Genomic DNA, 17,556 nt, shown 5'->3' with positions numbered 1-17,556 from the left:
TATTCTGGCATTTGGCAAATAATAATTATGCTAAGACTAACTGACCCAACACAAGAAAAGTTTATTATGATTTCATGTCCAATACTGAGAAAAACGTGTAGATGTGTCTTTTTCTATAGTGTATGTTAACTTCTGATTTCAACTGTATGTATAAGAATTACACGTTTTTCTCCACGTGCAGCCTTCCTCACAGGCAGTACAGTACTCCTATGCTGAAAAACAGCTTTCCTAAGTGCAGCGATTTTCATTTGGAGGAGGCTGATGGACTGGTCTGGTTACATACCCCTCAATCAATCATCAACCACTTTTTGGTGCAGTCTGTGCGAAAGGCTACACTAACATGAGGGAAGCCATTTGGATATTTCATTTACACACTAGAGCGCCTCAGAGTATCAATTTACGTACAGATATGTTTCATTCTACCGAACATAATGTATGTGAAGATTAATAAGTGATGGTCTTTGTGATCAGCATTCTTTCTTGGCTTTCAATTTAATTATTCAGGTTCATTTAGTTAGGGCTTTGTTGCCTAGCCCACACTCCCGTAGGTGCTATTTGCAGCATTAATGTGTGGGTATATATTTGTTTGTTATAGTGGTGCACATTTTATACCATAATTAAGAACAAGAAAACTGCTCAAAATGTGTAGGTATTTGTGCCTGTTAATTCCTATGTCATTCTGCTGGAATATGTTTTCTCACTATTGGGAAAAAAAAAAAAAAAAGATTTTATTGCCTTACGCTCTTGGCTGGACTAAGATTTACTTTTGAAATTCACATTGGGATTTGTACACAGGAGTGTGATTCATGCCTGGGGAAAGGCATATGCACACCCAGTGAGCTGATTATTCTGCTTTATGGACTTGGCATGTCTGGATCAATCTTGCCCATGGGTTTTGAAATACATTTTTTCTAACCTTAATGTTATTACTACAGAATATATTTAAAATGTCTGAAACACATGAAGAAAACGCAGGTCTTTGATATTGATGACAGTACCAATGAATTAACATACAAACTTACTGCCAAACTGAAAGTTGTTGTCAGTGGAAACCTTCATAAATGATCCCAAGTGGGCTGCAATCAATGAATTTCCCCGCTACGGTGTGAGTGCAATTGTATTTTAGCGCTAGCATCTTTAAATATATGCAATTAATTCTTTCACATCAGGACAACAGAATTAAGGACATAAAGAAACAAACTTAATGAATCTGAAAAAAAAATCTGAAGCTCCCCATAAAAAAGGACATTTGAAAAAGCGCAGTGAATATGATTCCTCAATCTATCCTCAAAATTAATGGATAGCACTTGTACCCAACAAAAATGATGTCTGAACAAGCCCTTGCACTGTGCAGCCTATTAAAAGCATTGCACAAGCACTAAGTGCCCAAAGAGACACAGCATGTACCCGTTGAGAACTTTGGTTCATGGACAAGGTACGTCAGTTAGTAGTAATACTCACCAAGGCTTAGATTTTTTACATTAGTGTGAGATGTTGGACTTGCAGTCACTTTCATATGATCATATGGAGTAAAGAATGAAGATGAGGTTGAGGCAATGTTCGTTGAGTATTTTATTATCTCTTCTTCAGTAGACATCTTAGCTGATGATGATGCAGGTGATGTGCTTGGCTCCTTTGATGTTAAGACATCATTGAAAGCTTTTTGGTTCCCAAGAGTTACCCTCTCATTGTCTCTTTTTCCATCAATGTTGATGCCATTTTCCAGATTAGATGTTGGTGTTGCTTCACTGGAAACATTATTATCTACAAATGTCCGAACTTCTTTTTCTAGGGAACGTAAATGTGAAGATGTTGTAGGATACACGTCAAGCAATCTCCTTTGCTGGCTGCTTATTTGATCTGTTGCCAAGTGAAGCACATCTGTTGGATTCTTTGTTGGCTTATGTCGATCAGTGAGGTCAGATGAGTTATTTGAGATATGGTGTACAGTAACTTCATTTTCCATTTTTTGACCATTAGATGAGATCTGATGGTCTTTGCCAAGTTCACCAAAAGGGAAATCGCTTGGAGGCATTAGTGGAAACGACAAAGTGAATGGTGTTGTAGTTACTGGATGCTCCTGTTCTTGGCTTAGTGTATTACCAACCATAGTTTGCACGGTCCCAGTATGACTTTGTAAACCATAGATATGAAATCGCTTCCCCTGTGTTGGACCTTCATGTTGAGAATTTGAAAAAAAGTCTGTTTTAGTTTGATTTCGGTCAGGATAATAAGTCTCATTTTCAGGTATTGAAGTTATTGATACGTTTGTATTTGTGCTTATAGGTTCCCCAGTAATAAAGGTCCTTTTTGACTGAACTGTCTTTTTGTAAAACACAATATTTTCTGTTCTTGCAGATATTGGATTCAAAGGTAAAATATCAAACTTTAATTTTCTAACCTTCATTTCATGAGAGCTCATGTTTGACCCAGTCTCATGTAAAATGCTGTTTTTCACATTATCTAACCTAGATATGAATGACTTTGCAGTGCTGTCAACATGGGATCTATTGTCACTTGTAGGCAAGCAAGGATTTGTCAGATTGCTATGCACCGATTCTGGAACATATGTGTCGTTGGCTAAATTAGATACCAATGATATTGTCCTGCTTATACCATTTTTCTGTGCATCTGAAGTGTTATTTGGCTCTATGGCTATAATATAAGACATTACTTGCTTTTTAAACAATTCATTATGTTCAGAAAAATTCCCTAGTGGAAAGTGTCTCAGAATACTGTTATCTTTTTGATCATCGGAGTCATTTATTTTTCTGGCATTTGACGACTTCCCTTCTTTTGGGAGACTAGTGTCTATGTCTCCTCTTTTAGGTACTGCATGAGTTAACAGTAATGTGGAAGATATTGGTGAAAGTTCTGATGTTAAACTGAATTTCTGTGTAAAAGGGATAGGTGTAGAAGACATATTTTTTGATGCAGGTTCTGTTGTGTCCCAGGAGACCTTAAAAAAAGCCCTATCATACCGAGAGCAATCATTATCTTCTTTATAGCAAAACACATCCCACTTTTCGCGGAGATTCTGTCGAATCCCATAGGATATAATTCCTGTTTTATTTTCTCCACAGTTCCAGTGGTTGTTTATACGAGGGTAAGCCACCTCTGCAGATGATATCCAGCCTGCTCGACATTCTTCAAGCCCAGATTTCAAAGCGTTTTCGAGTTGGTCTCTTGTTGCTATTTTGCCTCCAAAATCCTGGATACAAGCCGCTTGAGCATTATGATAATTTAGCTGGTACCTCATGTGGCGGTCATAATGAAATACACCGTCTTTGCGACCTGTGGATAGGAAAAAAAAAAACAAAAAAACAAGTTTGCTGTCTTGTTTAGATTTTGTATCCTCATGACTCTAGTTTTAAACTTCTCACAAAGGGCTCTATACTTGTATAGGTAGTGGGGTTAGAATAACAGCTTGTATTGCGCTAAACAGCTGCACATTTAGTATCCAGATAACCAACATATGTATATCACTTTATAATCTGCACACACATTTACATACAATGATGCACCAAATTCTATAGTTATTATGTTACTCGTGATATCATTAGTAAAAAATATCAATATAGACAATTACAACATAATGAGATTAACTTACGACTCAAGTAGTGCCAGCATTGTGGGAGAGAGGAGCAAGGTGAGAGAAGAACTGCACAGATGAACCACCACTCCATCCTAAGAATCAGAAAGGACTCTGCTATGTACTACTGTCAATTCCCACAGAAATATATAGTTGAAAGAATGGAAGGAAATGCCCCATCCTAAACTAGGGACAGTTTCTGAAAATAGGGCAGAGACTGTTTAAAAAACCGACTTCCTCAAAGGAAATTAGGTTTATGTTAAACATGTTAAAGTCAGTCCTGTTTATATTAGAGTTTTTGCCATAGAAGATTACAACATTCCAATAGATACCTATATTGGAATCAAAGGAAAGCAACAGATAAAAGAGAACACTCATCTGCAAACTTAGGCTGTTTGTGTGATGTTCAAGGACAAAAGAGAATCTGCAGTAAATTACTACCTGCATTATGCTAATGGATTCAGTAGGTGATTCCATTCAGTAGGTGATACCTATGGAATCACCTACTTTGGGCAGTTATCAGATAGATTTAATTTGTAAAATAAACAGTTTTAATTGAATGAGACCAGTAAAAGTAGCATACCATGAATGTTAAACAAGCATGTTAGTGGTTGGATGGCAGCTCTAAATATGGCTAACACGGTCAAGCTTAGCGCAGGCCACAGGGATCTGGAATTCCACAGTAGGTTGGGGCCACAGAGTAAGGTGCTAGCTGATGGAGCAGGCAATGGTCAGGTAGCTGGGTAAGAACTAAACACTACACATTTGCTATTAACATCTTGATTTTGCCACTTCATCCCTTGTTGATGGAAAGGAGTCACCCCAATTTGTATGGTTCTATTAGTAATAAGTATGAAAGTTCTAGGTGAAGGTGTAGAGTTAGCAATGTGTTTCTGCCTATGTTCATGGTCAAGGAAGAGAAGGGAACTGTATGAACATGTCCTTGATTTGGTCATAGTCCGTTAGGAAACTATGTGATAGAGAAATATGGAGACTTAGGATCCCGTCACACACAGCGATCTCGCTAGCGAGATCGCTGATTTTGTGACGCGCCAGCGAGATCGCTGTGTGTGACGGGGATCAGCGTCCGCCCCCCCTGCCGGTTATCGCTGATCATGCTCGAGCGGCATGGGCCGTTTTTTGATCGATGGTCTCCCGCTGCACAGCGCGCATCGCTGCGTGTGGCAGCGAGAGACCAGCGATCAGCGACGCTGGACGCTGGTTTCTAATGTAAACATCGGGTATCCAGGAGCAGCGCGACTCCTGGATACCCGCTGTTTACCTTGGAAACCGGCGTACAGGCTGGTTTCCAAGGTAAACGTCGGGTATCCAGGAGTCGCGCGGCTCCTAGATACCCAATGTTTACCTTGGAAACCAGCGTGTACGCCGGTTTCCAAAGTAAACAGCGGGTATCCAGGAGTCACGCTGCTCCTGGATACCCGACGTTTACATTAGAAACCAGCGTCCAGCGTCGCTGGTCCTGATCACTGGGGCTGTCTGTGACAGCTCACCACCAGCGATCAGCCTAACAATGTCCCAGTGATCCCATCATGTTGGATCGTTGGTGGGATCGCTGGGACATCGTTTAGTGTAATGGGGGCTTTAGGCTAGTTTCACACTAGCGTTCTCGGGCGCAGCGCAGGGCCGCTGCTAAGCCCCGCCCCCGGCCTCACCTCCTCCGGTCAGTTCCTCCTCTGATCGCATGATACTGCATGCGATCACCGTACCCTATATTTAGCGTTGGGTATGCTGACCGTGCGCTGGTATGATTTTGCTGGCGCTGCTCACTTTTGGCGCTGCACCCAGTGCACAAAAGCACGCTGTGTTGCATTTTTGTTTGCTGGGCGCAGCGCCAAAAGTGTGCAGCGCCAGCAAAATCATACCAGCGCACGGTCAGTGTACCCAACGCTAAATATAGGTTACGGTGATCGCATGCAGTGCCATGCGATCAGAGGAACTGACCGGAGGGGGGGCGGCCGGGGGTGGGGATTAGTAGTGGCCCTGCGCTGCGTCCGAGAAAGCTAGTGTGAAACTAGCCTTAGGACCCGTCACACCTAGTGAACTCACCAGCGATATGAACTTGTCAGGATCGCTGGTGTGTCGCTACATGATCGCTGGTGAGCTGCCAAACAGGCAGCTTCACCAGCGACGACGAGCACGCGCGTCGCTGTGTACCTTAGATACCAGCGCGCTGGTGCAGGGAGCTGGTAACCAAGGTAAACAGTGGGTTTCTAAGCGCTGCGCGGCGCTTAGAAACCCGCTGTTTACCTTGGTTACCAGCTCCAGCTCGCTGATCGCTGGTCTCCCGCCTGCCACACGCAGCGATGTGTGCAGGCCAGCGGGAGACCAACGATCAAAAAAATGTCCAGGGCTTTCCACAACGATCAGCGATACCCGGCAGGGGGGGCGGTCGCTGATAGGTGTCACACACAGCGATCTTGCTGGTGAGATCGCTGTTGCATCACAAAACTTGTGACTCAGCAGCAATCTCGCTAGCGAGATCACTGTGTGTGATGGGGGCTTTAGATAGTTTCAGTTGGGGAGTCGAACAAATCTGCAGGCAATAGTATCTATCCCATGATCAGTGGGCACAGTATGTAACTCCAGGGTGAATAGGCAAAGCCTTGGAAGTTTTTGATGACCTTCCACAAGAGCTAAATAGGGACTATGAGCAGGGCCGGTTTTAGGCAAAGTGGGGCCCTAGGCAAAGTTTAAAATGGGGCCCCAAATGCTAACATATTGCACATCACACAGAAGCATTTCAATTGTATTTACATGCGCTGAGTTCAGGCCGCTAAATGAGTGTGATCGACAAAATTTATGCCGTTCAACACTGGTTTCCCGGCCTCTTTCTACCGTCTGAGAAAGAATGATGGGGACAGAACAATCACTAACGGATCACTAACAGATCACCATACAGTGTCATGTTATCAGCAGCACATCTACAGTTTACGCCCCATAGTCCTCCATATTGTATCATACACTCCTCAGTCCTCCATATAGTATAATACACTCCCCATAGTCCTCCATATAGTATAATACACTCCTCATAGCCCTCCATATAGTATAATACACTCCTCATAGCCTTCCATATAGTATAATACACTCCTCATAGTCCTCCAAAATACACTGCTCAGTCCTCCATATAGTATAATACACTCCTCATAGTACTCCATATAGTATAATACACTCCTCATAGCCTTCCATATAGTATAATACACTCCTCATAGTCCTCCAAAATACACTGCTCAGTCCTCCATATAGTATAATACACTCCTCATAGTACTCCATATAGTATTATTATTATTATTATTATTATTATTTATTGTTATAGCGCCATTTATTCCATGGCGCTTTACATGTGAGGAGGGGTATACATAAAAACAAGTACAATAATCTTAAACAATACAAGTCATAACTGGTACAGGAGGAGAGAGGACCCTGCCCGCGAGGGCTCACAATCTTCAAGGGATGGGTGATAATACAGTAGGCGAGGGTAGAGCTGGTCGTGCAGCGGTTTGGTCGATCGGTGGTTACTGCAGGTTATAGGCTTGTCGGAAGAGGTGGGTCTTCAGGCTCTTTTTGAAGGTTTCGATGGTAGGTGAGAGTCTGATATGTTGTGGTAGAGAGTTCCAGAGTAGGGGTGATGCGCGAGAGAAATCTTGTATGCGACTGTGGGAAGAGGAGATAAGAGGGGAGTAAAGAAGGAGATCTTGTGAGGATCGGAGGTTGCGTGCAGGAAAGTACCGGGAGACGAGGTCACAGATGTATGGAGGAGACAGGTTGTGGATTGCTTTGTATGTCATGGTTAGGGTTTTGTAATGGAGTCTCTGGGCAATTGGGAGCCAGTGAAGGGATTGACAGAGGGGAGAAGCTGGGGAATAGCGGGGGGACAGGTGGATTAGTCGGGCAGCAGAGTTTAGAATAGATTGGAGGGGTGCGAGAGTGTTTGAGGGGAGGCCACAGAGCATGAGGTTGCAGTAGTCAAGGCGAGAGATGATGAGGGCATGGACTAGGGTTTTTGCAGATTCTTGGGTGAGGAATGAACGGATGCGTGAAATATTTTTGAGTTGAAGTCGGCAGGAAGTGGAAAGGGTTTGGATATGTGGTTTGAAGGAGAGATCAGCGTCAAGGATTACTCCGAGGCAGTGAGCTTGTGGGACTGGGGAGAGTGGGCAGTCATTTACTGTAATTGATAGGTTCGTAGGGGGGGTCACGTGAGATGGGGGAAAGATGATGAATTCTGTTTTGTCCATGTTGAGTTTCAGATATCTAGTGGAGAAGAAGGATGAAATAGTGGACAGACATTGAGGGATTCTGGTTAGTAGGGAGGTGATATCTGGTCCAGAGATGTAGATCTGTGTGTCATCAGCATAAAGATGATACTGAAAGCCATGAGATTCTATGAGCTGTCCCAGGCCAAAGGTGTAAATAGAGAACAGCAGGGGCCCAAGGACTGAACCTTGTGGGACTCCGACAGATAGGGGGCGAGGTGAGGAGGTGGTGTGTGAGTGGGAGACGCTGAATGTCCGGTCTGTTAGGTATGATGAGATCCAGGAGAGGGCCAAGTCTGTGATGCCGAGGGATGAGAGGGTCTGTAATAATAGGGAATGGTCCACTGTGTCAAAGGCAGCCGACAGGTCCAGGAGGAGGAGGACAGAGTAGTGTCGCTTGCTCTTGGCAGTTAAGAGGTCATTGGTGACCTTAGTAAGGGCAGTTTCAGTGGAGTGGTGTGACCGGAAGCCAGATTGTAAGCGGTCGAAGAGGGAGCAAGAAGAGAGATGGGAGGACAGTTCAAGGTAGACGTGTTGTTCCAGTAGCTTGGAGGCGTATGGGAGAAGTGATATAGGGCGATAGCTAGATACAGAGGATGGGTCAAGAGAGGGCTTTTTGAGGATAGGTGTGATGGAGGCATGTTTAAAGCTTGAGGGGAAAACACCAGTTGTTAGTGACAGGTTGAAGAGATGGGTTAGGGTTGGGATGAAGACTGTGGTGAGGTTTGGGATGAAGTGGGATGGGATCGGGTATAATAATAGTATAATTCACCACCAGTCATCCATGTAGTACAATTCATTTCTCATAGTATAATGCATCCCATAGTTCTTCACATAGTATAATGTATTCCCCATAGTGCTCGATACAGTATAATGCAGCCCACATAAAGTATAATGCAGCCACCCCACAGAGTATAATGCAGCCCCGCCATACAATATAATGTAACCATCCATACAGTAAACTATAGTGCAGCCCCCCCTTAGAGCATAATGCAGCCACCCCACAGAATCTAATGTAACCCCCCATAGAATATAATGCAGCCCCTCCATAGAATATATGGCAGCCCCCTCATAGAGTATAATGCATCCCCCCATAGAATATAATGCTGCCCCTTATATAGTATAATGTAGCCCCTCCATAGAATACAATGTAGCCCTCTTCATATAATACTGTATAATGCAGCCCTAATATAATATAATGTAGCCCCCTCAAAGTATAATGCAGCCCCCATACAATATAATCTAGCCCCCCCATAGAATATAATGCAGCCCCCCATAGAATACAAGGTAGTCTCCTCATATAGTATAATTTAGTCCCCTCAGAGTATGATGTAATCACCCGCATAGAATATAATATAATACAGCCCCCCCATAGAATATAATGTAGCCCCGAATAGAATATAATACAGCCCACCTCCCCATAGAATATAATGTAGCCCCCCATATTATATAACACAGCCTCCCCCATAGAATTTAATGTATAATGTACCCCCATAGTATATCACACAGCCACATAGTATATAGCACAGCCGCACAGTATATAACACAGCCCCACGTGGTATATAGCACAGCCCCACATGGTAAATAGCACAGCCCCACATGGTATGCAGCACAGCCCACAAGGCATACAGCACAGCCCCACATGGTATACAGCACAGCCCCACATTGTATATAGCACAGCCCCACATGGTATATAGCACAGCCCCACATGGTATATAGCACAGCCCCACATGGCATACAGCACAGCCCCACATGGCATACAGCACAGCCCCACATGGTATACAGCACAGCCCCACATGGTATACAGCACAGCACCACATGGTATACAGCACAGCACCACATGGTATATAGCACAACCCCACATGGTATATAGCACAGCCCCCCCAGCACCATGGTATACAGCACACCCCCACATGGTATACAGCACAGCCCCCCTCCCCCAGCACCATGGTATACAGCAAAGCCCTCCCACCACAGCCCCATGGTACACAGCAGCCACCAGCACAGCCCCATGGTATACAGCACAGCCCCCACAGCACAGACCCATGGTATACAGCACCCCCCAGCACAGCCCCATGGTATACAGCACAGCCCCCACAGCACAGACCCATGGTATACAGCACCCCCTTCCAGCGTAGCCCCATGGTATACAGCACAACCCTCCCAGCACAGCCCCACCCCCAGGACAGCCCATGGTATACAGCACAGCCCCCCAGCACATCACCATGGCATACAGCACCCCCTCCCAGCACAGCCCCATGGTATACAGCACAACCCTCCCAGCACAGCCCCATGATATACAGCACAGACCCACGCCCAGGACAGCCCCATGGTATACAGCACAGCCCCCCCAGCACAGCACCATGGTATACAGCACCCCCTCCCAGCACAGCACCATGGTATACAGCACAGCTTCCCCAGCACCCCCCAGCACAGCACCATGATATACAGCACAGCTTCCCCCAGCAGAGCCCCCCAGCACAGCACCATGGTATACAGCACCCCCTCCCAGCACAGCACCATGGTATACAGCACAACCCCCCAGCACAGCCCCATGGTATACAGCACCCCAGCACAGCACCATGATATACAGCACAGCTTCCCCCAGCAGAGCCCCCCAGCACAGCACCATGGTATACAGCACCCCCTCCCAGCATAGCCCCATGCTTACAGCACCCCCCGGCACAGCACCATGGTATACAGCACCCCTCCCCCAAAACAGCCCCATGGTATACAGCACAGCCCCCCCAGCACAGCACCATGATATACAGCACAGCCCCAAGGTATACAGCACCCCTGCAGCACAGCCCCACGGTATACAGCACCCCCCAGCACAGCCCCATGATATGCAAGACAGCCCCCCCAGCACAGCCCCCCAGAATGGCCCCACAGTCCAGTACTCACTGCTGCATTTAAAAAAAAACTCTCCTCACCTTCTCCTTGTGCCTGCGCTGCTCCCGGCTCCTGTCTCCTCTCCTGCTCTACCTGGCACAGTGAGCACGTGATGACGTCATCGCCCACCTGCTGTGTCAGAGGCAGAGCAGGGAATGATGGGAGAGGGAGCGTCAGCTGACGCTCTCTCCTCCATCATTGTGGCGGAGGGGGGAGTTGGCGCTGGGGGCAGGCGGGCCCCCCTGCTTCACAGGGGCCCCATAGCGGCTGCATGATGTGCCGCTAGCTGGGGGCCCCTGGGGGAGCGGAGGCCCTAGGCAGCTGCCTGGTCTGCCTGCCCCTAACGCCGGCCCTGACTACGAGAGCACAAAAGAGGCTTTGGGGAAGAAACACAACTTCACTCCAGAAGTGTACATGAAAAAGTTCTGGAATCTACAGCAGGGATCAATTGACAGCTGTGCGAATGACCTGAGCACCTTGAGGACCACGATCTGTCACTGGATTTAATGACTTTCTGTTACAGCTTTGAGGAACTAAAGGATCTCAAGGTTAAGGATGAATTCCTTCACATCTGTCTCATGGATGTATGACAAGTAGTGTTGAGCATTCCGATACCGCAAGTATCGGGTATCGGCCGATACTTGCTGTATCGGAATTCCGATACCGACTTCCGATATTTTTTCAATATCGGAAGTCGGCATCGGAATCGGAAGTTCAAAGTTGATTGACAGCCGAAATGACGTCATCATGATGCGCGGTGTGTGCGCATCATGATGCGCCGTCATTTCGGGCCTTCCGGGGGTCTCTGCCGGCCTGCCGGGGGGCTGTGCCGGCCTGCCGGGGGGCTGTGTGGACTGCCCGGGGTCTGTACCGGCCTGCCGGGGGGCTGTGCCGGCCTGCCGGTGGACTGTGCACCCTGTGGGAGTCTGTACCGGCCTGCCGGGGGGCTGTGCCGGCCTGCCGGGGGGCTGTGCTGATGTCCGGGGGTCTGTGCAAGCATCGTCCGATGGGACTACAAGTCCCATCTGGCGATGCCTGCTACCATGACAGTGACTGACACATTAGCCAATGATGGGACAGTAGTAGTCCCATCATCCGGCTAATGTGTTAAATGTTAAAAAAAAAAATATATATATACTACATACATACTACATACATACTACATGCATGCTACATGCTACATACATACTACATATATACTACATGCATGCTACATACATACTACATGCTACATATATACTACATGCATGCTACATACATACTGCATGCTACATACATACTGCATGCTACATACATACTACATGCATGCTACATACATACTACATGCTACATACATACCACATATATACTACATACATACTACATGCATGCTACATGCTACATACATACCACATACATACTACATACATACTACATGCATGCTACATACATACTACATGCTACATACATAACACATATATACTACATGCATGCTACATACATACTACATGCTACATACATACCACATACATACTACATACATGCTACATACATACTACATGCTACATACATACTACATATATACTACATGCATGCTACATACATACTGCATGCTACATACATACTACATGCATGCTACATACATACCACATATATACTACATACATACTACATGCATGCTACATGCTACATACATACTACATACATGCTACATACATACTACATGCTACATACATAACACATATATACTACATACATACTACATGCATGCTACATACATACTACATGCTACATACATACTACATACATACTACATACATACTACATGCATGCTACATACATACTACATGCTACATACATACCACATATATACTACATACATACTACATGCATGCTACATACATACTACATGCATGCTACATACATACTACATGCATGCTACATACATACTACATACAATACATTCATACAATACATACATAGACATACAGTACATATAACATAGAGTAACATACTTACCAATACTTGTCACATTGTTCCCCGAAGCCATTGTCTTTTACGGAATAAATATTAACATAACAAACCACAAAAATACTCACCCATGATCCGAAGCAGTCCACGAGTGTGTCCCACGACGATCTTGGGTAGAGAACTGCAGCATCAGGTGACCCCCTGGCAGGCCGGCACAGCCCCCCGAAAGGCCCGTACAGACCCCAGAGAGGCTGTACAAGGCAAAAACAGGGTTTTTCTTATTCCGATACCGGAAGTCCCATAGACTTGAATGGGACTTCCGGTATCGGAATCGGCGATACCGATACTTTTTTTTAAGATCGGCCGATCCATTCCGATCCGATACTTTGAAGTATCGGACGGTATCGCTCAACTCTAATGACAAGTTGTGTTCGATCAAGAGGCCAACATTGCTCAACAGGCTGCAAAAATTGCAGACTCTTATATGGACAACAGGATTCCAAAGGGTCTGAGTTCCTGCTGGAAGGGAGGTAAGCCAGTTGGGCATCCTCTCTCTGCCAGCCAATCACCAGGACATTCTACATCTACTTTCTATGGGGCCCATGGGACCAGACATTCTTTTGTTGATACATGAGGATGAGTTCCATGTAACAAGGTGGGACATGTTAGTGCTACTTATTCTGATAGGAAGAAAATCCCTGCCATAACCACAAAACCGCCTCACCTTCTCTCTTGTGTGTGGCTGGCACTGAAGAGAGGAATAATGATAACCATTAATCTGTCATTGTGGGCAATAAGGTTACTGTTGGCCTCAGAGACACGTGAGCAGAGGTAACCCTGGTGTTCTCAGAGCTGGTGACTTTTAAAGGGAACCTGTCACCCCCCCCCAGGCGTTTTTAAGTAAAAGAGCCACATTGTGCAGCACTAATGCTGCATTCTGTCAAGGTGGCTCCTTATTTAGCGTCTCTTCCGTCGCCGAATTAATTGTTTTTAAAATTGGTCAGACATACCTGATATTTGACAGGGGGACAGGTCTTTCTCCCTTGGACACAGACACCTCATATACGCCAGTCATGTCCTGCTTTTGAATTTGGCTGCGCCGCCTCCTCAGCGTTCATTTCTTTTTCTTGCTCCTGCGCTGTAATATTCTGACGTCACCACAGGTCTTGCTGCACCGCTGCCCTGCTCAGCTCTGCCCCTACGGGTCACATGGTGCTGACGTCATCACAGGTCCTGCTGCACCACTGCTCTGCTTAGCTCCACCCTACTGGTCACATGGTGCTGATGTCATCACAGGTCCTGCTTCACCACTGCTCTGGTGAGCTCCGCCCCTACTGGTCACATGGTGCTGAGGTCATCACATCCTGCTGCACCACTGAAAGAATATTACAGCACAGGAACGAGAAAAAGAATGAACGCTGAGGAGGCGGCGCCAAATTCAAAAGTTGGACATGACTGACCTATGTGAGGCGTCTGTGTCCAGGGGGGGGAAAGACCCGCCCCCCCTGTCAAATTTCAGGTATGTCTGACCAATTTTAAAAACGATTATTTCGGCGGTGGAAGGTACCCTAAATAAAAGAGCCACCTTGACAGAATGCAGCATTAGTGCTACACAAGGTGGCTCTTTTACTTAAAAACGCCTGGGGGGGTGACAGGTTCCCTTTACTCCCAAGGGTGGTTTGTATGTTAATTCCCGCACCAATTTTTATCATTCTGACCACTGTCCCTTTATGAGGTGATAACTCTGGAACGCTTCCATGGATCCCGGTGATTCTGACATTGTTTTCTCGTGACATTTTGTACTTCATGTTAGTGGTAAAATTTAATTCATATAACTTGCGTTTATTTGTGAAAAAAACGGAAATTTGGCAAAAATGTTGAAAATGTTGCAATTTTCCAACTTTGAATTTTTATGCTCTTAAGGCTACTTTCACATGTGCGTTTTTTTGTGGTGCGTTTTTTGCGCACACAAATGCATGAAAAAAACGCATACAAACGCTGCGTTTTTTTCAAGCATTTTTATGGGCATGCAGCGTTTGTATGCGTTTTTAGTGCATTTGCATTATTTTGCACATTGTTTGTCTCACCCAAAAAAAAATCTAGATAACAATCTTGCAACACACACGACCAATGGGACGTCAGTGGCGGTGTGGAATGGTAATATATAGACCCTGTCTATAGTATTCTTCACATTTGCTTGATTTTTCTCGTGTCAACATGGATCTGCGCTGGAAGAGTTTTCACTTCAACTTGGATTTGGACATCACGGTGGCTAGGGCATATGCAGTTGCTTGCCATCAGGGCCGCACCTATAATGAGGCGACTTGCACCAGCTGCTCAAGCGGCAGGCAGCAGGGGGCGGCATTATGCGCTCCTCTACCCGCAGCACCTACAATTTAGCCTCTGCAAGCTGATGCTGCGGTCGTGCAAGAGGCTGTAATTGATGCGGTCACAGGAGGGAAGGTGTCAGGGCCCCCTGATCATGTGACCCATGACTCCTCCCCTCCTGTGACATCATCTCAGGTCCTGTGCGCATCATTCCTTGATTTATACAGGACTGCTGTCTGTCATAGCGAGTGAGCTAATTGTGTGTGCGAGCTGTGATACATGCGTGTGTGAGCTGTGATACATGCGTGTGTGAGCTGTGTGTGAGTTGTGTGATACATGCGTGTGTGAGTTGTGTGATACATTCGTGTGTGAGTTGTGTGATACATATGTGTGTTGTGTGTGATACGTGTGAGCTGTGTGTGAGCGTGAGCTGTGCGTTACGTGTGTAAGTTACTTGTGTGAGCGTGAGCTGTGTGAGCTACTTGTGTGTGAGCTGTGATACAGAGTGTGTGATACGTGTGAGCTGTGTGTGATACGTGTGAGCTGTGTGTGTGATACGTGTGAGCTGTGTGTGTGTGATACGTGTGAGCTGGGTGTGTGTGTGAGCTGTGTGTGTGTGTGATACGTGTGAGCTGGGTGTGTGATACGTGTGAGCTGGGTATGTGATACGTGTGAGCGGTGTGTGGGTGTGTGTGATACGCGTGAGCTGTGTGTGATACGTGTGAGCTGGGTGTGTGATACGTGTGAGCTGTGTCTGTGTGATATGTGTGAGATAGGTGTATGTGTGAGCTGTGTGTGTGTGATACGTGTGAGCTGTGTCTGTCTGTGATACGTGTGAGCTGTGTCTGTGTGATACGTGTGAGCTGGGTGTGTGTGAGCTGTGTGTGTGTGATACGTGTGAGCTGGGTGTGTGATACGTGTGAGCTGGGTGTGTGATACGTGTGAGCGGTGTGAGCTGTGTGTGATACGAGTGAGCTGGGTGTGTGATACGTGTGAGCTGTGTCTGTGTGTGATACGTGTGAGATGGGTGTATGTGTGAGCTGTGTGTGTGTGATACGTGTGAGCTGGGTGTGTGATACGTGTGAGCTGAGTGTGTGATACGTGTGAGCTGTGTGTGTGATACCTGTGAGCTGTGTGTGTGATACATGTGAGCTGTGTATGATACGTGTGAGCTGTGTGTGTGTGATACGTGTGAGCTGGGTGTGTGACACGTGTGAGCTGGGTGTGATACTTGTGAGCTGGGTGTGTGCGATACGTGTGAGCTGGGTGTGTGCGATACGTGTGAGCTGGGTGTGTGCGATACGTGTGAGCTGGGTGTGTGCGATACGTGTGAGCTGGGTGTGTGCGATACGTGTGAGCTGTGTGTGTGTGTGCGATACATGTGAGCTGTGTGTGTGTGTGCGATACATGTGAGCTGTGTGTGTGTGTGATACGTGTGAGCTGTGTGTGTGTGATACGTGTGAGCTGGGTGTGTGATACGTGTGAGCTGTGTGTGTGTGTGCGATACGTGTGAGCTGTGTGTGTGATACGTGTGAGCTGTGTGTGTGTGCGATACGTGTGAGCTGTGTGTGCGATACATGTGAGCTGTGTGTGTGTGTGTGTGCGCGCGATACATGTGAGCTGTGTGTGCGTGACAAGTGTAAGCTGTGTGTGTGATACGTGTGAGCTGTGTGTGAGCTACTTGTGTGAGCTGTGTGGTACGTGTGTGTGTGAGCTAAAGCAAAAGTTGGCACAACCTGCCAGTGTTCTACGATTTGGGTGAGGACATTCATTGTATGTGGGCTGGTGAATTTTTTTTTTGTGTCAGGGCTGCTTTTTGGTATCAGCCTGGCCCTGTGTAAGGAGCAGAGCCGCGTGTGTATGAAGTGTACAGAGCGGAGCCGTGCGTATGTACGAGGTGCACGGAGCGGAGCCGTGCGTGTGTACGAGGTGCAAGGAGCGGAGCCGTGCGTGTGTACGAGGTGCATGGAGCGGAGCCGTGCGTGTGTACGAGGTGCATGGAGCGGAGCCGTGCGTGTGTATGAGGTGCTCGGAGCGGAGCCGTACGTGTGTACGAGGTGCACGGAGCGGAGCCGCGCGTGTATACAAGGTGCACGGAGCGGAGCCGTGCGTGTGTACGAGGTGCACGGAGCGGAGCCGCGCGTGTATACAAGGTGCACGGAGCGGAGCCGTGCGTGTGTACGAGGTGCACGGAGCGGAGCCGTGCGTATGTACGAGGTGCACGGAGCGGAGCCGTGCGTGTGTACGAGGTGCACGGAGCAGAGCCGTGCGTGTGTACGAGGTGCATGGAGCGGAGCCGTGCGTGTGTACGAGGTGCACGGAGCGGAGCCGTACGTGTGTACGAGGTGCACGGAGCGGAGCCGTGCGTGTGTACGAGGTGCACGGAGCGGAGCTGTGCGTGTGTATGAGGTGCACAGAGCGGAGCCGCACGTGTACGGAGCAGAGATGTGTATGGAGCTGAGCAGCGCGTGTGCGAGGTGTAAGGAGCAGAGTCGCACATGTGTGAGGTGTACGGAGCTA

The 17,556-nt window shown here is 46.9% G+C and overlaps 1 protein-coding gene across 1 annotated transcript in view; it reads right to left on the bottom strand.

Annotated features, from left to right (window-relative positions):
- Positions 1-13,917, bottom strand: part of LOC141099807 (uncharacterized) — a 108,656-nt gene extending 94,739 nt beyond the window's left edge. The window contains exons 1-2 of the mRNA XM_073587874.1: positions 13,719-13,917; positions 1,462-3,294 (exon numbers count right to left, since the gene is read on the bottom strand). Coding sequence (XP_073443975.1) covers positions 1,462-3,294; positions 13,719-13,770 — 1,885 coding nt within the window. The 5' untranslated portion in view covers positions 13,771-13,917. The remainder of the gene's footprint in view (positions 1-1,461; positions 3,295-13,718) is intronic.
- Positions 13,918-17,556: the final 3,639 nt, after the last annotated feature.

The sequence above is a fragment of the Dendrobates tinctorius genome, unplaced genomic scaffold, assembly GCF_039654945.1.
Source record: "Dendrobates tinctorius isolate UK_male_01 unplaced genomic scaffold, ASM3965494v1 ptg000102l, whole genome shotgun sequence".
In the NCBI taxonomy this organism is placed as follows: Eukaryota; Metazoa; Chordata; class Amphibia; order Anura; family Dendrobatidae; genus Dendrobates; species Dendrobates tinctorius.
Note: the sequence above shows the minus strand (reverse complement) of the source record. Positions and strands in the feature narration are given on the sequence as shown.